Source organism: Montipora capricornis, chromosome 2, assembly GCF_036669925.1.
Source record: "Montipora capricornis isolate CH-2021 chromosome 2, ASM3666992v2, whole genome shotgun sequence".
Lineage (NCBI taxonomy): Eukaryota > Metazoa > Cnidaria > Anthozoa > Scleractinia > Acroporidae > Montipora > Montipora capricornis.
The window spans coordinates 33804331-33829330 of NC_090884.1; the positions used below are offsets into that span (position 1 = coordinate 33804331).

Here is a 25000-nt window from a genome sequence, read left to right on the forward strand (position 1 = left end):
CTACCCGCTCCCGGAACCAATCAAATTGCAGGATTCTCAGGATACCGCCCGCTCACGATCAAAGAAATGAATAAATCATGTTATTATCTTTTCTGAGGCAATTGCAACGTCTTCATACCGAGACATTTACAATCGAGGATACAGGCGAAATCATTCGAGTCTTAATGTATTCTTCACTTCTTGGTTTTTGCCTCAATGATTCAGCGATTTTGTACATTCCCCGGATCAGAAGTAATTACAGTGCAACGCGCCTTACTGTGGCCGCGCAACAAACTTTCACATTTCACAATTACGTGCCGTCAAGTCAACAACCCATGCAAAAAAGGTGTTCGACTTACCGTGAACTGTGAACTTTGCAAGGAGGCGTGAATGTAAATCAAATTCACACATCTTGACTGGCGGACAATTTGTAAAAAGCTTTGTTCGATGGCCACGGTAAAGCGTGTTGCACTTAATTCATGCATGTACTTTGTTGAGCTTCTTCAGTGTCGTTGTCAGTCATGATTTCCGAGTTTTTAAAACAAAAATTCGTGATTCTTAAAACATTTAAAACTATGATTCATGATTCCGCTTCCATCCTGAAATTTACACAAACGACTATGGAGATCATGATCAATTGACTAAAATTAACGAACAAGCGTAAAATTCTTGCGGAAATTGTTAGAACTTTGACTTTTGATTTTGACTCTCCTCGTTTGTTGGTTCACACAACGACTGGATGAATGAATTTATCAGTTGACTCCATCACTGGCTGTTCAAACAACTTTACAAATGTGCACTGATAATAACAAATGTCGGGACAAGCAAACCAGAATCAGCCGAGAACCATCGTGTACAGATTAAGAGTTTGGAAACAGAGGGAGCAGGTTTTGCGCAAAGCTAGGCGGGAGAAGCCAACCGAGCTTTATATCATCGAAGATCTATCAGCTTACAGAAGAGAGAGCCTCAAATTCCTAAACTTAAAGCTCCTAAACAGGCGGGTAAAATTGCATATTTTGTTCTCGATCGCTTAGTCATTCGTGATAAACAAGCAAGTGAATAGCTTATCATCCTTACCATTTTAAGATTAAGACGATGATCAATTTCGGCTAACTCTGTTTGAATTTAGGAATGGCGGCGCTATTAATTTTGATCCTGATAAATTAGCTCAGTTAAAGTTTAATCCTTTGTTATGTGAGTCCTATAAAAATTTTAGTCTTTGTGAATACTATACAGAAGATAGCTTTAACAACAGGTTAGCCGATGAGCAAAGTCACCTAAACTTAAACTGCAGGAGCCTTGAATCAGAACTTTCTTTCCTCCATATGAACATTCGTAGTATATCTAATAAATTTGATAAGCTTACAAATTTTCTAGGCCAACTGCGAGTGAAATTTTCTATTGAGACTTGGCTTGATGATTGTCATCATTTTTCCGATATTGCGGGTTACAGTTTTTTGCATAAACCTAGAGTCAATCGCGTTGGTGGAGGTGTTGGCCTTTACATTGGTGAACATTTAAATTACAAAGAACGTCCTGATATAGCGTTCCCTATCGACGGAAGTGCTGAATCTTTGTTTGTTGAAATTAATAGGTCAAAAGGAAAGAATGTAATTGTCGGCATTATTTATAGACCACCCGACTCAAACTTAAATGAACTTCTGTCTGATTTAGACCTACAGTCTAACCCCAACGTTCTTTAGCCTTAATTTATGCTTATGATTATGTATCCGTGAGTGAAGGCCTCAAAATAATGTACCAAAAGACTATTAAATTTATCTGATTCTATTCTTTTCGAATTCCTGCTTCTGCAAAGGTCACATAACGATTTATTCGTTTCACATCCGTTTCGTGATAAAGCTATGCATAGGGATAGACTTCCTAAATTGTACAAAGTTACTTATATTGATTAAGAAGCGTAAGACTCTATCCGACTAACAGAAACTGCAATATAATGGAGCTCTTTTTAAATCTCCTGAATAAAGATGAGACGTGAGTTACCCTCGAAATTTTGTAATCTGCTCGCTCTCTCTCTCTCTCCCTCTCTCTCTCTCTCTCTCTCTTTCTCAGCCTCAAACTTGGCCACATATATTATGCTGCATCCCCCGCTATACCAGCCACCGATAGGTGTTTGATTAATTTAAGGACGGTGCCTACTGTTGTTATTGCGCATACGTTCTGCGCATCTCGAGATACTCGGATTTCCTATGGTTGATGCTTATTAATACAGGGATATTTTTGCGCGGTTCAAAACTATGCGAAGAAAGCAGAACTAAGCAAGTGATCTGGGTATCCAAAGAGAAAATTGGGGGTAACCGTGCATTTTTCAGAGATAATTAAGCTTCAAATTCGAAAAGAACGCCATACATTGCTTTGTATTTTAAAGCTTATAACAAATATTGTTGATTAATTATCTTCCAAAAATGCGTGGTTACCCCCTAGTTTTTTTTTTTGGATTTCAATAACACTTGTTAAGATCATCTGCTTTCCCCTCATATTCAGTAACCCGCGCAAACATACCTTTGAATTAGTAGGCACCGTCCTTAATACAGTTTTAAATGTTCCCTTTAATGAGGTATTAAACCTCCACTCTTACTACAAAATAAGTTTAAACCGAACGAAATTATGTTTATATACAAATTTGTTTTTAAAACAGTGTTGAGATCAAGAAAAGTGAATTTTAAAATCACTTATTTTCACTTTCAAATTTCTAATAAAACAACAGGGAATCCGTAACACGTTACAGTTATTCAAGATGGCGGCGCCTGCGAAATTTGAAAATAAAAATAGGTGATTCTAAAACTTATTTATTTCGGATGCAAACACTTTCTTTGAAAATACTCTACACTGACTTGGCTGTAACGGTTATCTCCTGTGCTTTAAAGTTATTCTTTTGTTGAAATGGAGGTTCCCTTTAAGAATCCACTTGAGTGATATCAATTCAGTCCCGTCTAGCTTCCCTGCAATATTAATGATATCCAGTAAACACAACAATTTCAGAAAAACAAGCACTAACACCATACGTTATAAGGCAACTCACAGTGTTTTATTCAGATGTTGTGCCCACATAAAAATCTTTTGAATATCAATTTTTTTCGACAGAGTGCCTAAATCATTCGTACCTTGAAGAGTCTGTAAGGGGACAAGGTTTCTACAATGGATACCATGGCTATTATCAATGCGATAATGGTCTTTCCTTCGGCTGGTATCGATTTCGTGGTGCTGCAGGTACCCAAATGCCTACAGCCTGCGTTGGAAAAAACCGTTGCAGTTCTCATGCTCCTGGTTGGTTAAATGCTTCGCACCCTTCAGTGGAAGATGGGATTGTTGCTGCCAAAGTATGTTTCCACTGGTCTTCCGGCTGCTGTACGTGGTCTACTTTCATACGAGTTCGTAACTGCAGTGGTTTTTACGTGTACGAACTTGGGCCACCACCGACCTGCTGGTTACGTTATTGTGGAAATGGAGGATGTAAGTGTCGGTACTGAGATCATCTATAAATCCGTCCATGGATTGCATTTATTACTTTATTTATAAATAAAGAAAAGCTAGTACAATGATCTTTACTCTAAGAGTCACTAATGAAATGATTACTGAAGTGGGAAGTAAGGAAGATTATCAGTCGCTCAGATACAAGTCATAACAGAAATGCAGGAAGCCAGGACAAATGGAATTTTGGCAATGCGATCGATAGAGCCATTCAAGGCAAGAGTTTATTTATCATGTGCATATCGTTCAGAAAGCAAAACAAGATTTGAAAAACATGGTACAACAACTTAATTTCGCATAACCGTGAAAAAGTCGAAATCAAAGCAACCAACAACCCAATAGAAAACTAGAAGCAAAAGTAAAGCAAATCATTTCACGATAAACACTTACACTGTAGCCTTGAGGATTTTTACATCATCAGTAACTTATACATTGCTTATTTTCAACAGCAAACTATTCGATGACGACAAGTGCTCCTCAAAGTTACCCTGCACCGGGTATGTATGCAGAAATCTCGCCATTCTTATTCTGTATACCGAGTTTCAGAAACTCCTGTGTGCAAGATGAAATTGCAAATTTCTCAGACAAAATGTTTCTCCATTTTTGTATGTATATGTCTTGTCTCATCTTTAAGGTTAAGCTCATTCCATGCACGATAAAATACACGAGGTTGTCGCCTGCATCCCACTCCTCCATTTAAAGTCACACTATTTAAACCATCAAGAAGTGGAACTACTACGCATAAAATATATTCACAAACGTTTTTGTTGTTGCGACAGATTCTTGGGAGTTCAGTAGAATTCAAAAATCTCCGTTTGTCCGTCCTTCTGTCTGTCTTGCCCTATTGGAGTCCGTCATTTCTCGACTTTTCGTAAGAGATACAATTGCCTTCTGGTCTCGATTTCACCGGTTTGTCTTTCGAAAATCGTTTAATCCATATTAAGCATTTGTTACTAGTGTTCAACATTTAAACAACGCGTGGGCTTGTTAAGTAATGTCACTGTCTTTTAAGACCGTTAAGACCGTTTTTAAAGTGTGCGCCCAAGGCATCCAGGCTCTTGAACTTTCTAGCTTTGAAGTATTTGTAGGTTTTCCTGTGCATACACTAGAGTTGACTATGCTCCCGTGATTACATTACATGATTACATTATGCTATCAAGCGAACAAAAGCGAACTAATAGCCATGAGGTAAATAATAATCCTGAAGACAACTAGAAGACCTTAAACGACGTTATGAGTATGAGGTCTGCTGTTACAGTATATAGTTTAGTGGATTCCGGGGACCATCTTCTTAATCTTGGATTAATTACAACGACATTGAGATTATTCCAACAAAAATAACTAAAGTGACAGCTCATTAAGATCAATCCTACGAGAGTTTCGAATTCTGTTCTAAAAGAAAATATCAAAAAATCAACCGGATTGGACAGAATTTCGGACAAAATAGTCGACCTAACAGCACCGACTATTATAGACAATCAACTCAACTTTTCAATTATTTCGTTTCAAACTAGTGTACAGTTTTGTGATAACTGGAAGCTGGTGAGAGTTTTTTTCCCACACATAGAGGAGATCAACGAAGTGGTTTTGACAATTAGAAACTCATCTCAGTTTTGTCGATTAAAGCAAGAATTTTCGATAAGGTCGCGTATGATCAGCCTTATGATTACTTTGGCGCGATGAATGTTTTAGATCCACGCCAGTCAGTGATCAGATGTCTCCATTCTTCGATAACTGCGCTTCCAGACGTAACCAACCTTATTGACAAAAGATTGATAAGTGCAATTGTGTTTCCCGATCTCAAGAACACCTTCGATAAGGTCGATCGTTATCTTCTGTTGATCCAACATGAGCAGAGTGTCAATAGTGGAGTACGCGTGCACAACATAGCGTGTTTTGCATCTTTTCTCTCAAACACATCCCACGTTATTTTCATCAAGTGAGAAGTTCCTAAGCGCCGGATTCTCTGTGTACTACTATTTTTGATTTATAGTCAGCAGTGGTCTTTCTAACATTATAGACTTTGCTACTAACCATCTCATCCCAGAGAAAATGGCCGAATCAATCATTAACAGTCTTTGACACCAGCAAAAGAATGATCTGAGCAAAAGGGGCTAAAAGTATAAGCTTTCATACAACGAAATATAGCGCAATACACAACCACGAAAAGACCGTTACAAAAACATAAATATGATTTAAACCACCATACACTTCCTCAGCCCTCGCTGAAACAAATACTCTCTGCGAAATCTTTGTGAGTAACACTATTAAATTGAGCTACAGTTGAATGGGCAAAGTGTAAATCATCATCTCAAGAATAAACGATGCAGAAAGCCGAAGGAAGGGTAGCAAACAAATATGCCTTAGCTAGTCCTTCTCCATATATGAAAGACTAACAAAGTGCTCTTCTTTTCCCTAGGGTCGTGTGCAAACAACTTGACTGATCTTCAAGGAAACTTCTCCAGTCCGAATTATCCATCCAGCTACTCACATCACCTGGACTGCCTCTGGTCTATCACTGTAACACCAGGCAGCTTCATTTACTTGCAGTTTTCAGACTTTTCTGTGGAATATGGTTCAAGTTACTGTCCTTATGACTACGTGGAAGTATCTGACTCAAACTATCCATCCAGTTCCTTACAAATAAAACGCTGTGGTTACAATCAAAGTCCTTGGTGTGTTTGGAGCACGAGCAATGTCCTGCATGTTCGATTCGTTACTGATTCCTCTGTTTCAGCTTCAGGCTTCTTAGCACATTATGCAACTTACGGGAATCCTGGCAGCGGAAACTGCCTTTCTCTTAATGCAACTCAAAGTAAGGAAATACTAACTAGGTATGTCCAGGAATGACTCTAATTAGATGCAAACAGATTTTGATAAGTGCCACGAAGTGTCCTCTTACCATTCTCCTCAACTTTGACATTACTTATATCTAGAAACTAGCAGTAATCAGAGAAGAGGGAGTGCCTTCAAGCTGCCTTCCTTTCGTTGAGATATTCACTCAAATCCATTAATTATTTTACATTTTTACTGCGGATGGTTGTGTTAAATCAAATGGCAATTTGATATAGATGCATGAAATGGCAATTTCATCTAGATGCATCACAGAAACAATTTGATGTGTGTATGTCGTGTGGAGGTTGTGTTGGTTTTGAAGTTTATCGTCACATTTACATGTTCTAATGATCCAACTTTTATCTGCTAGTAGGGGTTTCAGAATCGATACTACTGACAGGGGTAGACTTTCATATACCGAACTAAAATGGCGCAAGACAAAAGAATTGTTATATCGATTAGCATTACACAGCTTTCCGAAGTTTTGATAAATAGCATCAATCATACTTGTTGCTAGTTTCCTTCCCAGCCGTTTTTTGCAATGTCACGCAACGCTCCCTCCAAAAAAACGGGTGCTCACATTAGAACCACATTCCTTTCTCAGATTGAGCCAATCACAGCTACAGTTCCATTTTCTGGAACTGTATCGTGCCAATAATACTTCTTCATCAATGCGCTTGATCACCACAAATATGCAGGTCTGTTGTTTGTACTTTTAAAGCAACCGTATTAACTGAAAGAATGAAAGGATGTAAATATAATGACACTATTCAATATTTTTATTGACTTCAAAATCAAGTCTCGCACAATTTCACAGATTCTCAACTGCCTCTATGCATATGAACAGAGCTGAAACCAAAGCAAAAAAAAGTCTAGACAAAATCTGACTGCATCTGTAAAAGACCTAGGTAAGCAGCTAGGCTTTCTCTTACGGTACAAGGAAAGATTACGTTTTTGCAAACGTTGGCCGTGTAGCACTTCTATTTGAACAGACTTAAATGATTAGAGTAATTCCCCTCCTGGTCAGACTTTTTCTCTGTCCTTGTGTGGGCCCATTTCCATTAGTAGGGCTAACGCTCACATGTTTAATATGGGGTAGAAAACTAGCACTTCACATTACACTCTAATCAGTTTTCTGTTACGGTAGATGAGGTTTTGCCTAGGTCAAAACACAGATTCAATCTGCGGCCAGAAACCCGGCAAATTCACAAATAGTTTCCAGTACTATATTCTGTTGCAAAATTATGCGTACTATTACCGGTGCTTCAATCTAAATACCTAAATGGGGCAGCCAGAAAGGCAATGAATGAATTGCGTTGCACTCAATTGGTCTACCTTTTGGTTGCTTTAATAGACCGTGAAAACAATGGGAAAGGAATGTGGCTCGGATGTGAGCAGCCGTTTCTTTGGGGGAGTGTGGCATGACATCGCAAAAAAAAAAAACGGCTGCGAAGGAGACTAACTTGTTGCTAAATATCGAATAAATACACAGACAAATTTCACTCGGTGAGAAAAACTCAAAAGAAACGCTCCAACCTAAGTCGCAGGCAGCGCAGGTCAACGCGAGCAAATCGAGAGCGTGTTCTGAGCCTGCACTCTTCTGCTCATTACGTCAGGCCGTGTCGGTACCAGGCCTCCTGCACCAAATCGAGGCGAGTACTCAGCCAAACGAAACATGTCAACTCGCCCCGATTAGTAAGCGTCTCGCCTCGCTAGAACGCACTGCATAAACGTGATAAATGTCACACAGTTACCCCTAAATCTACTATTCAAGTAAATATAAGACGGTTGCGATTACCCTAACTTTGAAATACAATACGAAAGCTATTGTTCACGTGATTGCTGTAGATACATAATTGAAGCTTAGGCTTAACAAGACTCTTACTGACTCAATATCTGTGTGCATCTTAAATTAGGTGCAATGTGCAATCCTGAAGAAAACTTCAATCAAAAAGAAAGATCCATTCTTCAGTACTTTTTTCATCAATGAAAATATTCTTGAGAGATTTACAATAGATTATACCTTTTTCCCCATACCCCTTTCCCGAAATTTATGAAAAGAAAAAGAAAAAAAAAAACTCGGAAATACTATTTTCGACTTTTCAGCGTAAATTGACACTCATTTAAGCCGTTTTAGTTTCTTTTTGAACATGATCACCATGGATTTAGAGCAAGACGATCATTGTATTTCATGTTTCTTCCTCTCGGCTTTTGGTTTTAACCACTACTACCAAATTGTATTTCTATAGTTTTATATCAATCATTGTTTCTTTGTTATGCACATCGGTATTTACATATGTTGTAGCTAGTCTAGTCCTTTCGGTTATACTCAAAACTGTTATTCTGAATCCCGGAAACTCGCTGTAGTGTTCATGTAGTTGGTCAGTTCTGTTAAACTCTTTCTCTTTGCAGCTGTCTTTTAAGGTTCAATCTGAGTTACTTCAATTAGTTTCAATCTCTGGTACTAGATTTTAGACAAACATGTATACCCTTGCACAAACTTGTTTTCCCTGTTTTCTGTTCCAATGTACTTTTTCCGAATGCAATGATTACTGCTAAGTACACATTTCATCTTTGACTATAGTTTAACGCAGGCAACCACAGACATAAACAACACGCTACGCAAGAAAAAAAGTGAAGTGAATCTTTGTCAAATCTTGAGAAACAAATTGGAAAGATGCTCAAGCAAAATGTTTGACTTTCCACGACTTTCAATACTAATATCACTATTTGTACTTTTTCTGGCAGCCAACTATTCGATGACGACAAATACAACTCAAATGCCCTCTACACCAAGTATGTATTGAAACCTTTTCATTTAAATTCTTTAAGATAAACGGATGATAATTCAAACCTTTTTACGGATCTTTGGCGCCTTTAACAATGAAATCATTCTAAACATAATACAATTTTACCAATGAGATCATTCTAAACATGATACAATTCATGATACAATTCTATGGCACTAGATTTTAGACAAACATTTATACCCATGCACCAACTTGTTTTACCGGTTTTCTGTTCCAAAGCACTTTTTTCAACTACAACAATTACTGCTAAGTACACATTTCATCTTTGACTATAGTTTAACGCAGGCAACCACAGACATAAACAACACGCTACGCAAGAAGAAAAGTGAAGTGAATCTTTGTCAAATCTTGAGGAACAAATTGGAAAGATGCTCAAGCAAAATGTTTGACTTTCCACGACTTTCAATACTAATATCACTATTTGTACTTTTTCTGGCAGCCAACTATTCGATGACGACAAATACAACTCAAATGCCCTATACACCAAGTATGTATTGAAACCTTTTCATTTAAATTCTTTAAGATAAACGGATGATAATTCAAATCTTTTTATGGATCTCTGGCGCCTTTAACAATGAAATCATTCTAAATATAACACAATTTTACCAATGAGATCATTCTAAACATGGTACAAATCACTCGGTTGCACATTAAACCTAACACCTGGAGCGAAAAGAATTCCAGCAAGGTAGAAACAAGCGAGTGGAATTGATACACGCAAGGATAAAACATTAACATCAGTACAACGATGTTGTGTCATTCTTGGTATCATTTTCATTAAAACCAGTTTGAAGAAGAGTGGTCACAAATAGGTTTTAATATTTTCAATCCTATACACAATCCACGTTCGAGTGAAAATTCTGTGTGTTCGTGAAAAAAAAATTGGCAAGTTCCCTTGACGTGCTGAAACCAGAGGCTAAAGTTTAACATCGCTTTCTTGCAATGTATAAGAATGCATGTCAACTAAAAACTCGTTAATGCCTCACAGCATACCAAATAGTTTATACATTACCGAGGCCAGAATTCCGCTGATTATTAGGGAAGATATTGCTTTTGTAATTCGGCCCACTGAGATGCCACAGTAAAGTCTGGTGTTCACTATCGAAAGAAGCACGCGCAAGCATAACAGCTGCGATTTGACCGTGAAAACGGCCTCGACGAAAGGATAACCATAACTACAAGCAGAAGGACCAAATTTTGTCCTATTGTTGGGGTCCCTGTGCTTGCATTTACCTTACGCCATGTGAAAACAAAACACAGTATACTGAAGCACAAGCGAATTTTCCACGCCTGGCCGTGCGAGTCAATTAAAAGAAATCGTACCACATTCTCCGCGTCTGAGCATTTGAACAAATGGGGGAGGCCGTGGTTGATTTTCATGAACAGTTATGTCGACGTTCATTTTCACTTAGTATAAGCTACTAATGCCACAAGAAGCTTATGCTAAGTTTGGACTTGTGCTTGCTTGCGTCACTGCTAATTTTCGTTTCGTAAACGGTGGATGCCATGTTTGACGGTCCATTCCATTCTTAGTAACCAAGCCTTTTCATCCGGTTTGCTTTCAAGGAATTGTTAAGGTTAGCTTCAATTAAATACTATAAAATTTCGTTGTTTGGAATGGTGATCCCCGTAGTGTAGTGGTTAAAAGTGTTTGCTCGTCAGCCATTGGACCGATTTCGATATCGTTCAACCACCTTTCCCTAAGTTTTTTTTTGTTTTTTTTTTCAAAATTTCAATCGACACTGCTAATCTAGTCCTAGATTTTTTTCCTCATTTGCAAACGACAAACTTAACAGTAAAAATCCTTGTAACTGTCGTCCAAATGGCAACGAGCGCTTACAAAACGAAATTCTTAAGGCTTAACTCTCATGCATATTCTAATGTTAAGCTTATTCAAACATGAAAGTCGTACTGATCTTACACTCACACTCACAAATGTTGACGTTGTGGTTTGTTCATTACTTTTATAGATATACCAGCTACTACAAGTCCACCGTCGTTTTCAGGTTCAGTATCTTGATCAGTACTAAAAGAGCTACACACAAATTGAAATTTTAAAGCAAATAATGAACATACAACAGGGATTTTACGCAATAAGTATCAAGGCATAGGGCGGCTTCAATAACATAGAAAATTGAACTAAGCATCCGTATGAGATTAGTTAGGTTTGACGAAAGAATCTCAGCCTTTCAGCTACGCAATATCAGTTGAAGTCGTAAAGCGATACCGCACGGATCCGCCCGCTTATTCTAAGAACATGGTCTCCTTTTATATTGATGGTGATGATGATGATGATGATGATGATGATGATGATGATGATTATTATTGCTAATATTCTGAACAGGATATAAATACATGTACGTTCTGATTGCTTAATGCCGAATGCATAAATAGGTTATGGAATGCAATACGGAAGTTGCTATGGAAACAAAAAAGTTATGAACTTGCTTGTGTATCGTGATTTATGGTCACTCGTGATGGTTGGAAAGTTCTCAAATTGCACTCGCCTACGGCTCGTGCAATTTTGAGAATTTTCAAAACATCCCTCATTTCCATAAATCACGACATTCCCGAGCGTCCATTCGATTTCCTATACAAATATCATTATCATTATTACATACTCAAAAGAATATGTGTGATAGCTGCTTTAAATAAGGTAGAGTGCATATTCAACCTAGGTAAAATAAGGGTCCCAAATTCAACCTAGGTGAAAACGGATTCACCCTGAGACATGCATATGGCATCACCTCAAACCTCAAGTTACTTGCTGATGACACGCTGCTGTATGGCCTTGTGCATAATACCGATGAAGCATTCAATCTTCCAATTGGCCTTGACAAATTAGTTAGATGGGCATAGATACAGCAGATGGTCTTCAACCCGTCAAAATACTACGTCCTACGGGTTTTCAGATCCAAGAATCCAGTGATCTATCCCTACATCGTGCTCTGCCAAACACTGACGTCTGTGGACCACCAACCGTATCTTGGCGTCACGCTATCAGAGGATTTGAACTGGAAAACACATATTCTGAGCATTACAAATAAAGCCAACTCGACACTTGGCTTTATCAAGAAGAATTTACATCATTGTCCTCAGAGCATATGTAACCATAGCAACAGTGATCTTTTCACGTGTGAAAATAACATGTTATCTTCACGTTTAAGATATCATGTTTTCGCGCGAAAGGCCCTGTGCTATGAGCAAAAGGAACAAATAAGGTCAGCAGCACTCATACAAACTGCAGGAATTATCCCTAAACTGAGCAAAATAAATGCCTGCTGATTGTGTTTGCTGGATCGTTGGCAAAGATCCGCAATTTCACTAGTATAATAGTCAATGAAGCACGTTTGTTCTTTACCAAGACGAGAAAGGTCTGTTCAGTATAGAGCAGACAAGTGTTTTTCTTCATTGCTCATGAAGGAAAAACAACATTTTACCTGCAACCGATTTATCATCTAAAAAAGTTACGATCGGTAGCGTTTGAGGACATTTGAAATAATTTTGCCTACAATCCAGGAGCGGGCCTTAAAAAATGATTCACTTTACTATTCCTTGAAAGTGAAGTACTCAATGAAGACTGAGCAGTGATGCCAATTATGAAACCAACTGCAAACATATCGTTATTGGCACCCTTTGACTGAAGGGTATACTAGCGATATGATTTCTAAATTGCACTTGAATCGGGGTAATTTATAGAGCAGTAGCCCAAAAACTCTTCAATTGCTTTTGCAATCTTCGGATTGTTTTGATTACGTAGAGACTAAAGATTACTCTTGTCACCCATTTCACACATGATCGGAAATGATTTTGCGATACAGGCAAAAAGGAAAGGAGAAGGTTAGAGACGGCGGAGGGCGCGATGAGGAGTCCTCACACGAAAGTTCACAAGATCAGTGAGGTTTAGTGGGTGACTTTGTGTTTTTCTGTTCTTCAGGACCATGTATGTACAACTTAACTGACCTTCAAGGGAATTTCACAAGTCCGAATTATCCATCTAGATACCCAAATTACCTGGATTGTCTATGGACGATAACTGTAACACCAGGCCACTACATCTTCTTGAATTTTTCTGACTTCTCTCTGGAAGGCACTTACGGTCGAGGTTTCTGTCCGTATGACTACGTGGAACTATCTGACCTAAATTATCCATCCAGCTCCATAAAAATTCAACGCTGTGGTTATCAAAGTCCTTGGTGTGTTCTGAGCACAAGCAACGTTCTTCATGTTCGTTTTGTTTCTAATGTCATAATTTCAAACTCTGGATTCAAGGCACAATATGAAAGTTCTAAAAATTATGTTGACGAAAACTGCCTGTCCCTCAATGTTACTAATACGACAAATCTCCAACCAACAAAAGGTACAGAGCACTTGATTCTTAAAATATATACAAACAAATGATTGCATAAAATTAAATTCCGTTAGCCCTTTCACTTCCGAAAGTAACTGCTGTCATTTTGACTTTTACTCAAGGGATATATAGTAGGGTGTCCACAAATGCGTGAGGTGTTTACTGTGACCCTAACAATTATAATTACAGCTACGGTACCAGACCCACTGAAAGACTTTGGAGAAAGTAGATCAATCAACTTAAGGACGTTCGCGCCAATTGTTTCTGCGCATCCTTACTGCGCACGCAAATGCACATGCCACGTCATACACGAGCGCGCGCGCTAAGTAATAAAATGAGAACTGATAGGGCAAAAGGCCATTGCTATAGCTTTGCCTGGATTTAACGGTCTTGGACGTTCGGTGACCCCTATTTTTCTTTCCAGAAACGGAATTTATTTTCAATTATCTCCACGTTGTCCAAAAATGAACAAAAAATCAATGTGGGAAGTTCAAAAAATTTCAAGATTTCTGCTCACGGGACATCAAATCCTGCCATCTTGCGGCTGCAAGGCGCGTGAAACTGTGGTCGCTAAATGCGAACTTGATCTTTAAGGGAACCTCACCAGTTGACTAAATTAACTTAGTCCACTAAAACAATATTTGGCAGAGAAGATTTCACTTCAAAGATTTAATTGCAATATATTTGGGTTTACAGACGCTGGCCTTATTCGATAACGAAGCCCGATTTTGTCACATTTTTGGTGTTTTTCCGGACATGTTCTCTCCAAAACGAAGTCGGTGACCCTCCATTTTTTTTACATTTCTGACATAACTAACTCATCATCTTACAGTGGTAAAAGTTTCAGAAGAAAATCAATGTTGAAAAAATTTCACGCGAACGTCCTTAAGGGACGAACAGACGCACAGAACAACCAGAGAAATAACATACAACAACAACCATCCATTTATTTGCCGAATTAGAAACGTTTTACACAACAGAGTAAATTAATTTGATCAGACAAAAAACCACTCACAAGAGTTATAAACTAAACGAGCTGAACGAACACTAACACACTAAATTAAGAACGCAGATCAGGAAAAATATGGTGATAATTTATCATCAGTGGTTTAAAAGGAAAAGCTTATTCTGTGAAAGGAGACTAGGAACTATAAGACAAGGGTGACTTTCGAGGGGTTTAAAATTACAAACTGCTCATTCTATGATATGATTTGCTCCAACAGCAAACTATTTGACGTCAAGCATCCCTCAAACTTCTCCTTCGCCAGGTGCGTATGCAATTTCACACATCTACGCCTTCTGATGTGCTTTTTACTCCAACAATTCTTAAAGCGGCAGTTCTTTTAGAAATCTTTCCAACTTATCACAAGTATTTTGTTCGGATTTGTTGGTCGGCTGGTTCACTCGACAGTTGCTGGGTCCTGATTCTAATCAATGACTCTGCACACTACTAGTTTAAAGAGTACAAAATAAAATGATCATACAATGGTAAATACAAAATGGGAAGTGACTTTGAAAACGAAGCCTGTCGTGACCTTTTGAAAATGTAAACGGACAAACTTAACCAACTAAACAAGCACATAGTCTAATATATGTTCCTTTATTTTTTATTTTTAGCCATCGAAATTCACCCAACACCGGCGTCCAAAACCCCCTGGAGCTTACTCTATCACAGTTCCAGTGTTGTTCCAGTAGGAGATCCTGACTTTCACCTCCATCTGCCATCACACTGCGAACAAACTTGCCACAATACCCCAGGAAGCTACAGTTGTTCATGCGTTGGTGGATATCAATTAAATGCAGATGGAAAAACTTGCTCAGGTAGATATAAATTGTTACGTTCAGAAGTGCTATTAGGAGTGGTCCTTGGATGTGGGGCTTTACTTAAACGTAAGCATCAGTGCTAAATCTTTGAAAAAAAATCTAACGATAATGAAAACTCAAACACTGGAGTGAAGATGCATCAAAGCGTGTTCTAGTATTCGCTGTTTCACTCATATATAAATATGATATAAAATTTAAAAAAGTGATCCGTAATAGATTAATGCAAAAGGGACAATAAATTTACAACCAACGACGATCTCTGCGCTCCTCTGTGGAATTTGATCCTCCAGGTGAGTATAGTGACGGGAAAGGCCTGCGTTCGATAAAAGTTAATAAATATGCCAAATACATTTTAACTCCGGAGAGAATCAAGTTAATCAATCAAGTCAGTGGTCATCGAAGTGATTAACTAACGTTACTTGAGCAATAACGAAAGGAAAGCCTGAATTTTCCAGGCTTTTTTTCGCTGCTGCTCAAGTAACGTTAATTACTAACTGCGATGATCACTGAGCATCTTACCTGTGTGGAGGACATCTGCAGAGTCCATTAACAGTTTGTATTAATTGGATCGTATCATTGCTCTGGTCTGTGGACTGCTTGGTCAGCAAAAAAGGGTGCCATTAGTGTAGGTTGGTCAGGTGAGATATGACTGATGGTATCAGCTATATCATTGTTATTGGCTATTGAATAGCGATTGGTGCACCAAGCGCTATTAGTCTTCATATTCCTACCAGTGCCACTCAAGTTGAATCTTGCACTGGCTGCCTAAGGAACGCTTAGAGATATACCACTTCAGTATTGTCTTCATACAAGTTGCTTTTAGGAAAGACAAATAAAATATATTGCAATATCGGGCCTAATACAAAATTCGTTCAACCTTATTCCATAAAGCAGAATCAAGAAAAAGAACATCAACCAGGCAGGCAAAATTCTCACCCTTGTAGGCTTAATATTAGCTGATGTTCTTAAATTATACCGCCCCCGTGGTTTACCCTGTTATTGCTACTGGCTGTTGTCGTTCCATAATTGACTTTTGGGTTAACAAAACTGCATAGTACCAGGCCTTATAACCTAGCCCCTGTTTTGTTCCCGTTACTACCTCTCTGTGCAAACCAAAAAAAGGCTTTTCCCAGTTTCCATTTATCATTTTTTAGGAAGGTCAGAAAAAATGAGCGCAACGTTTTTCGTTCCTTTACATTTCATTTCCGACATTCATATCGCAACCAGTTTGCCGAGCAAATTCAGGGAAAGTCAAATATGAGTCTCTAATGATAATAATTTTCCATTTTGAAAAAAAAATAATTCTTTCCCTTCATTCTCCTTAGATATAAATGAATGTTCAGTAAACAATGGAGGATGCAGTCATCACTGCTACAACATTGCAGGCGCATATTACTGTGGATGTCCTGATGGGACAACAATGGCCGCCAACAATTTAACATGTGTTGGTAAATAATCAATTTTTCATTAAATCTACGATTTGACTAAATTAAAAAATCTACAAAAAACATAACATATCGTTTATAAAATAACCTAAAGGGCTTTAAAACGTCCTACAGTACTTGGCCTGAAGAATCATTGCATGGACTGACTGGACTAAGGCTTACCACCCCACCCAGTGGTATCACTCAGTAGTAAGAGGCCAGATCTGTTAAAACATGTAGACTTCGGAGGCACAGCAAATTTGTTGAAGATTTTAGCATATTTTGGTCCCAAGGTATCACAAATTTTCACCCATCACCGATTTAATCTACACATGACACTGGTTTATTTCAGAGCCCGGTTTTTCCGTCACGTGTGGCGAATACAACATGACAGTTTTCCTAGAGAAGCAGTCCTTTCCATTCTTTCAAGTGCAAGAGCTTCACCTGCGTTACCCATCATGCAGAGCTACGGAAAATTCCACTCATCTGATAATCAATACTCGACTCAACGATTGCGGAACGTCTGTTAACGAAACCCAAGATTCCCTATTATTCTGGAATGAACTACGAGTGGATGCTGTTATCGTTGATCAAGTTATTACTCGATCACACGACATCAGACTTCCATTTTATTGTAGCTATTCTCGAAGGGATTTGGTAAGCTTGAGTTTCACTCCACAGGGGATTTACATTGGCGAGGAAGGTACCTTTCATTAATTTTACTCTTTTAAAATAATGCTGAATTTTCATTTGAATGCTTAGCTTACATGTATATCAGCTTACTGAACAGTTACAGAGGGCATTTAGAAGAGATGTATTGTAAATTAAAAGAGATGGCGTCTTATATATTTTCTTACGTACAGTTTTTAAGACAAGTTTTGCCTGAAGGAATTATTTTCTTCTTGTAGTTATTTAAACCATACGTAGCATTGCACAATGGGAGCACAGAATACGATGACCCTTCTTAAAAACTCTTCGGGCGAATTTTAGTAATATTTCTTCTTAGCAAACTCCTTTAAATCGTATGATTATTGACCCCATTTTCTGCGTTTGTTCCTTGTTCCTTCCTTTTCCCTCTTTTGCCTGTCTTTGGGATGTTCATTAAGCACCACTTCAGGAATTTTATTATTGTAAAAAAAAAGTTATAGTGATTAATACGAAGCGTTTCCTTTTCAGTTGGATATGGCAATTTTACCTTCAAGATGGACTTTTTTACTAGTGGATCTTTTGTCACGCCGTATACCTCGAGTGACTATCCAATAGAGATGCGTATGAATGACTACATCCACGTAAGATACAGCGTGGAATCTGGTGCTGACTTGGTCATAATGGCTGAGAACTGTCGGGCCACTAAAGACGGAAGTTTTTATTCTTGGCCACAATACACCATCATACAAAACGGGTAGGCATACATAGTAATAAAACCAGTGGAAACTTGCACATGACAGTCTACACATTTTTGATGATAAATCGTTGCTCAACAAGGAAAGCGGAAGGGAAACCTTGCAACGGCGACATCTCATTTAATCGATTCTGATATTCCAAATAAATCCTACATTACACCTTCTTGGTTGAGATGACCCAATTGATCTCTTGCATTATGGAATTTGAGCTTTTTTGTTTCTTTTTATATATTTTTTAATCGTACCTTCCATTATGTGATGTTATCATTGGACAATTTACCGTCTGACTAACCAAGGTCTCACTGAATAACCGACTGTCTGTCTTTGACGGAGTGGGCGATCAAATATCTAGTACCGTCTCAGGGAACTCAAATGCAACCAAATATAACAAAATACTATCTAAATTCAACAGATGCCCAAAGGATTCAACCATGGCTTACTCCTATGATCCGAGTCGACCTTACCAGGAATTTAGCATGAGGAGTTTTCGTTTCTTCAATGACTATAAAACCATTTACTTTCATTGTCAGCTTCTGGCCTGTCATCGATCGTCTCCAAATACCAGGTTTGTCTACCTTCGTGCAACAAGGATTTTACTGTTTTTTGTTTTTCTTTTAAGTCAAAACTAAAAAATTGGTTCTGTCTCAGCACTTTATGTTTCTCGTAAACAAGCCTCCTGATAACCCAAAGAGTAGATATTCGATTCCTACTAAAAACAGAAACTGCCCTTGAAGTTTTTTGGATGACCGTTGAACTAAAACTATTCAAACCATGTTTTACTCTGATAGCTATTACCAAGGCCCAGTATTGATTGCTGTATTGCAACTATATAGTTTAAAAACATCCCGTCATGATAGGCGTTGAAATTATCATTTTAATATAACCTTATCCTTTTTTTGGCAAGATTGCTTCAATTAGGACTAAACCAACAATTTAAATGAGTGACTCACGGACACAAGTAAACAAATTATTTGTAGGTGCCAAAGTGGTTGCTTGCGAGACAATAAAAGGAAAAGAAGAGCCATTAATCGTGATGCTGAACATGAAGAGAGTACAACAAAGAACATTGTGTCGCGTGGTCCACTATTTTTCAGACAAGAAGTTAACCAAGGAGGTAACTTTATTAAGTATCGCCCTCATTACGATATAATTTATCTTCATTTGAGAAACAAAATGATGGAGTACTGTTGTTTCAAAGGTGGAAACATAAATTGAACCATTTCCACAATAAGCAATCGGAAAAAAAAAAACCTGAGAAGGACTGATTTTGGTAACTCTTTAATAAAAACCTACTAATTCAAGATAAACCACAAAACCAATGCAAAGCAAAGGCAAAGCAAAAGCAAAGCAAAAGCGACGGCTGGTTCATAAAACGCATTGTCCGAGTCCATGAAACACAAAAGTGATGAAGTCTTCCTTTTGTTGAAATGTTCGCCTCAAACTATAAAACGTAGACGCTCTCTAAAATGCTTTATTTCACGCTAAAACAATAAATGGATGGAGAGACCCACAAACTACTAAGTCAAGGGCGCCTTGTTTATAAACCAGCCGTACTCGCCCTTGATTTGAAATAGATTTTAAGTTGTGGGTCTCACCGATTTCAATGTTTTAGCGTCAAATGAAGCCTTTTATTAAGGGTCTTTGTTTTGTAGTTTGAGGCGAGTATTTCTACAAAACAAAAATCCAAATTAATTTTGTTTTTTGAACATGGACAATAGGTTTTATAGACCAGCCGTCCTTGCCTTTGTAGTTTGTCTTCAGTTAATAGTAGGTTTTCAATAGATCTTCGTTTTGGAGGCACCCGAAGATGACTTTAAATCAGGTAGTGGAAACGTAAGTCGTGGAAATGTAAGTCACAAAAAACAGGACAGGAGTTTAGAACCCGGACTATTGATAAACATTGTTTTAAATAACTTGATTGGTTACTGCTATCTAATGCAACACGAAACTGTCCATACTGTAATTCGTATGGCACCATGCATCTCTTCGTAATTTCTCAATCTTACACTGTGGCACATTTTCAGATTATGCGTAAATGCTGGTTGTTTTATAGTTTCCTCTAGGATATAAACTTGAAAATCAAATCAAACCGAAACCCTTTCGACCTCCTCTTCGCATTCTGAGGGAATTAGCGTGTGTTTTTTTTTTTTATCTTTCGTAAATAACTTGTTATAGAAGGTATCAAATCTTGTCAGCTTGTCAGCCATTTGGACGTCCATTATTGTCCTACTGTCACGTAATTCCTCCTGTACAACGAATGTTCAGGTGAATGACGTTAATTATCTTCTGGATAAAATGATTACGAAAAACAGAAAATTACACTGAATGGAATATAAATTCGATATCATAAACCCGCATGCTGGGATAAAGCAAGGCAAGCAGAGAGCGTCTGCCATTTAGTCAAAATCCAGAGTTTGTGTTTCATCATCATCATATCCTTATTTATCTCTCCCCCCAGGTTTTAGAGTTGCTTGATGATGCTAGTATCTCAGAGCATTTACCCTCCCAACCATGATACACCACAGAGGGCAGAGGGCAGACCACAACTGTATACCGGGAACTCGACCCACATGTTGAACATTGAAGGGTTGTGAGACGGGGCGTACAGTTTATCGTCCTTAACCCGAGAAGACTAGAGAGTCTAAGCATTTGCAGATGTCATTACAAAGGCAGCACTTTCTCCTCGGTTTTTTTAAAGACTGAGAGTGTTTGTCCGGCCTAAGTCGAACTCACAACCTCCCGCAAGGCAGCCCGGTTCTCTGAGCCGCCGGGTGCATCAGACAATTACTTTAAGACCAAGCATATGCCAGTACACTGGCAACTCTTAGTACTAATAGTATCTTCCTCTGACTACAAGTAGATCAGAACACTACCAGCTTGACTTTAATTTTTAATCTTGGCTATTTCAAGAATTGAAATAGCATTCTTTCCAAAGATACTTTTCATGTTCAGGATGTGTTCTAGAGGCAGACATTCAAAGTTAACGCCTTTTTCGGGATAATATTCTCTGAAAACAGAACGAGTTGTTTCCTTTGCAAGACGTGCGAAAATGAGTTTCAATACTTTAGAATAATTATCACCGCAATAGTGAGAAATATTTTTCATAATCTACTTGTGTGTTTTTGTTGACACCGTCGTTGCTAAGGCTTCCTATTGCAAGGGCAATACAACTATTTCCCTGATCGGAGTGTTCTAAAAAATACAAATTTCTTTTTCTTGTCAGACACCGGGGCAAACAAAAAAGATGACCTTCTAATTGGTGGGATTGCTGGCGCTAGCGGAATTTGCCTCATCGCTGTTATAGCCCTGGGAGTAATGTTTGTCAAATACCGCATTGCAAGGCGACTAATGAACCGGAACAAAGTCGGGGATCTCTACACAACGCAAGAGGAAGAAATGAGAAGAAAAAACGCTTACATTAAGTACGATGACGAGACAAAAAAAGACGATTCTTTGTAAAACAAGATGAAATGTGATATTGGTGTGGGCTCACTCTTCAACTCTTGTGCGCTATGGAGCTGTTGCTGACTACACATTCCTTACCGTACACTGACACAACATTCTTTGTAAATCGCGTTGCCAAATAATTCTCTTGTTTATAACAATTTTCGTGAATTTATCTTTTACATGTTGCGGAGACTCCCAAGTTTTCCACTATTCGTTCATGCAACATTTTTCTTCGCATTTTCTTTCTTGTTTCAACATTTTCACACTTGTAGCAATTGTAGTGAGAATAAAGAAGTGGACAAATAAAAATTGTACAGAGTGGAAATATTATAAAACTACGGCAACATGACACTTGCGAGAGATGATCCCTCAAAGTAAGTGGCCTTAAACTCGAGTTAGAGTATCACAAAGTTTGGCAAAAGCCAAGTTTAAGCCAATACCTTCAGTAGAGCCAGGAGGAATAAAGTCCCCCTACCCAGAGAGATATTACCTCAGCCACATGTGCGCCGTACACAAGTGAACAACGTTTTACGTTTCTCTTTATCGGTGATATGCAGCACACGGACTCCGATAAAGAGTGATTGAGCAGCTGACTAGCTGGATGACCAATAAGATATGTATCAGAGAAATCAAAGCTACAAAGGAGGTAAAATTACCCAAAACAGGTCGCTATTTCTCTATGCTCCTTGAGGTCACTAACTTAAAAGACCCAACTTATCAGTGACAAATATTTCAGCACACGGAATTTACATCTTGTTTCTGCAAAGCATGTCACAAAATATGGAAATCAGTGCGTCGTGCCGAGTGTAAAAACTTTGCTAGAAACTACCACCTTGAGTATGAATAATGACAAGGCTGCAGAAAAGAAATACCTTTAATTAACCGAGTACAAGTACTTTCAGTCACTGCCCACTTTTCAGAGTGTGAGGAACGTGAGCCCTAATTACATTTATTTTTGTTCCTACACTAATCTTTGGGATACCTGTGATTCATTAAGTGCCATGCCCTGCCGCGGAGTACGTGGAAAGTGTAGAGTTTTGTTTGTCAAGTTAATTTTGAGCATGCATGTCCAGCAGTGTCATCATAACATGGATGCATCCTTTCTTGCGTGCCTTATACAATATGCCTGTTGGGACACACACACACAAAAATGATTCGCTCACTTGGGTGAATCGTCAAAAAAAAGATCTGTTTCTCTGAGCCCATAGAGTCCTCTATTAGGCTGACTCATACTGATCTACCCGCGGATGCACTGAGCAACCCCTTGTGCTTAATAGATGTCTCTCAGCCTATTATGTTCATCAAGTAATCGTTACTGTTACTGTTGATGTTACGAGCTACTTGTTCCTCTCATTAATAGCAAAATCTTCTGTGACCTTTTTTGGTGAGCTGCAAGATGCCTTGGTAAAAACGTGAAAGCCCTTTATGCATTGGATCATCGTTGTTTATCAGCCTCACAATCCCGCTACACCGGGCGCCATTCAAGTCGATCCAAGTTTTAAGCTTTTCATGAGAAAAATCTCTTGCTCTTCCTCTTATCACTCAAAAATTCGCCTTCCAGATTATCTAGTCATTAATCCTTTATGGTACTTTAGCTAATGCAACGCGAATATATTCAAAGACAAACTTCGAAGAAGATGGAAGCGGTGCATACAGTGAATCAGGAGAGGGTAATTTTGGCCTTCGACCAATCATGCCTACAAGACGAGGGCTATCATCATCTCATAGTTAACCATCGCCTAAACTTTGGTGTGCCCACATGCAGAGCATTGAAAATACATGGTGGGGAGTAAAACCAAGTATGCCTCATACAGGAACATCCGTGGATCTTTTTGAAAGATACCTACAGGAGTGGTTGTGGTGTCAGCAAAACAAAAGTGATCCATTCGGAAAGATCATTGAGCATATCGCTGATTTGTACAAAGTGTGATAAAAAGAGCCGTGCATTATACAGGAAAAAAAAAACCTTCACTTTGGTGAATTGACAAAGACACAAAGGACAATTTTAAGAGCAAAAAGAATTATGTAGGCATTCAATTTCTGCAAACTATTATTTGGTCCGTTTGTTTTGTATATGAGAATCTGAATCGTATTTGTACGAAGATTTCGTAAAAATACACTTCTTTCGCTTATTTTAAAATTGACAAATGGCTAAAATTGCAGGAAAAGTGCAAAAATTAAGTTGAAATTGTTCGATTTTCCGTATTTCAGTAATAAATTGTACGATTTTTTTGAAGTCCATATACATTTGTAGACTTTGAAAAAAAACCGCTAAGAAGAATAAATAAAGGGCTACAGTACCAAAGCACGTATATTGTTATCGCTATTGTTTTCTTGAAACAAAGGACCGTATGCATAATGAAGTACTGAGGGACCTGTGCGGAAATCTTGTCGGCGATCTTCCAAAGTTCGGCAAAGCGAACTAATTTGTTTGCTCATTGTGGCCACACTACCGCCTTAAATTCGATGATATTTCCCAATTTCCATTCCATACAAGGTCGACGTCCTTGTCCAACCATATTGTCCACACATCTTACTGTTTTCAGCAAGGGTTAACCTTCAATTCGATGACTGTTTTAAGTCATATCAAGCCTTCTAGAGTCGGCGAAACGAACTTGAAAAAAGCCAATATTCAGTTTTTAAGTATTTGTAGCTGTTTGTGGAAAGAAGAGTATAAAGCAGTGAAAGGGATGATGAAAACATCAAGAAATCGTCCACAAGGGCCTCAACCGTCAGCCATGTTATTATACTTTGTAGCCTCGCGTTTTTGGCGCAATAACGCTGATTAACAATTACTGAGATCAGATACTGAGATCAGAACATGGCGAAATTTGTGGAAGAAATGGCTATTCTTAGCTCTGATTTGCCTGTAAGGGAATGTTGTACGAGTTATATATTTCCTGTGTTATGAAATAAAGTTAAGAATTGTTATTACTACTTCAAAAGAATCTTTTGATTCGTAGAAATATATATTTAAATTGCAAATTATATCTGACCGACCTCCAGTGGAGTCCTTTTTGAAATGGAAATTAAGTGTACAAAGTCCATCCTTAAAATATGCTGCAAAAGCAGTTACAAGAACTGTTCGGCTGTTGATATACCCTTTCCATTGCTTAAGGCCTGGCATGAGTTCTTAAGATTGCAGAACAAGGAAAGAGACGAAATTGTTGGGGAAAGCCAAGATCACCCAGGCCTTTTGACATCTACAGGCACATCATACACCAGCCAAGGAATCAAGGAAATAACCTGTGATTATGTTGATCTCTTTGAGTATTGCATCTCTGGTCATACCTTTGCCATCACAAGTGATGAGCAAATAAGGGCTGAGGTCAACAAAACCCTTGCAAAAATTCTGGTATGGTCCAAACATCATATACCAAGGCAAAAGGGGGAAGCAAAACAGAAGAATTGAACTCAAAAATGAGACTATTTCACATC

General features: G+C 38.3%; 1 protein-coding gene and 1 pseudogene across 2 annotated transcripts in view; both read left to right on the top strand.

Annotated features, from left to right (window-relative positions):
- The window catches only part of LOC138019150 (uncharacterized), a 135974-nt gene that overhangs the window by 30768 nt on the left and 80206 nt on the right, over positions 1-25000 (top strand). For both annotated transcript variants that reach the window (XM_068865839.1, XM_068865847.1), the window contains 7 exons: positions 3082-3450; positions 3918-3965; positions 5888-6283; positions 9052-9099; positions 9553-9600; positions 11084-11119; positions 13051-13473. In XM_068865839.1, the coding sequence (XP_068721940.1) occupies positions 3082-3450; positions 3918-3965; positions 5888-6283; positions 9052-9099; positions 9553-9600; positions 11084-11119; positions 13051-13473 (1368 nt within the window). The remainder of the gene's footprint in view (positions 1-3081; positions 3451-3917; positions 3966-5887; positions 6284-9051; positions 9100-9552; positions 9601-11083; positions 11120-13050; positions 13474-25000) is intronic.
- LOC138039139 (uncharacterized) overlaps positions 24384-25000 on the top strand; it is a 1274-nt pseudogene continuing 657 nt past the window's right edge.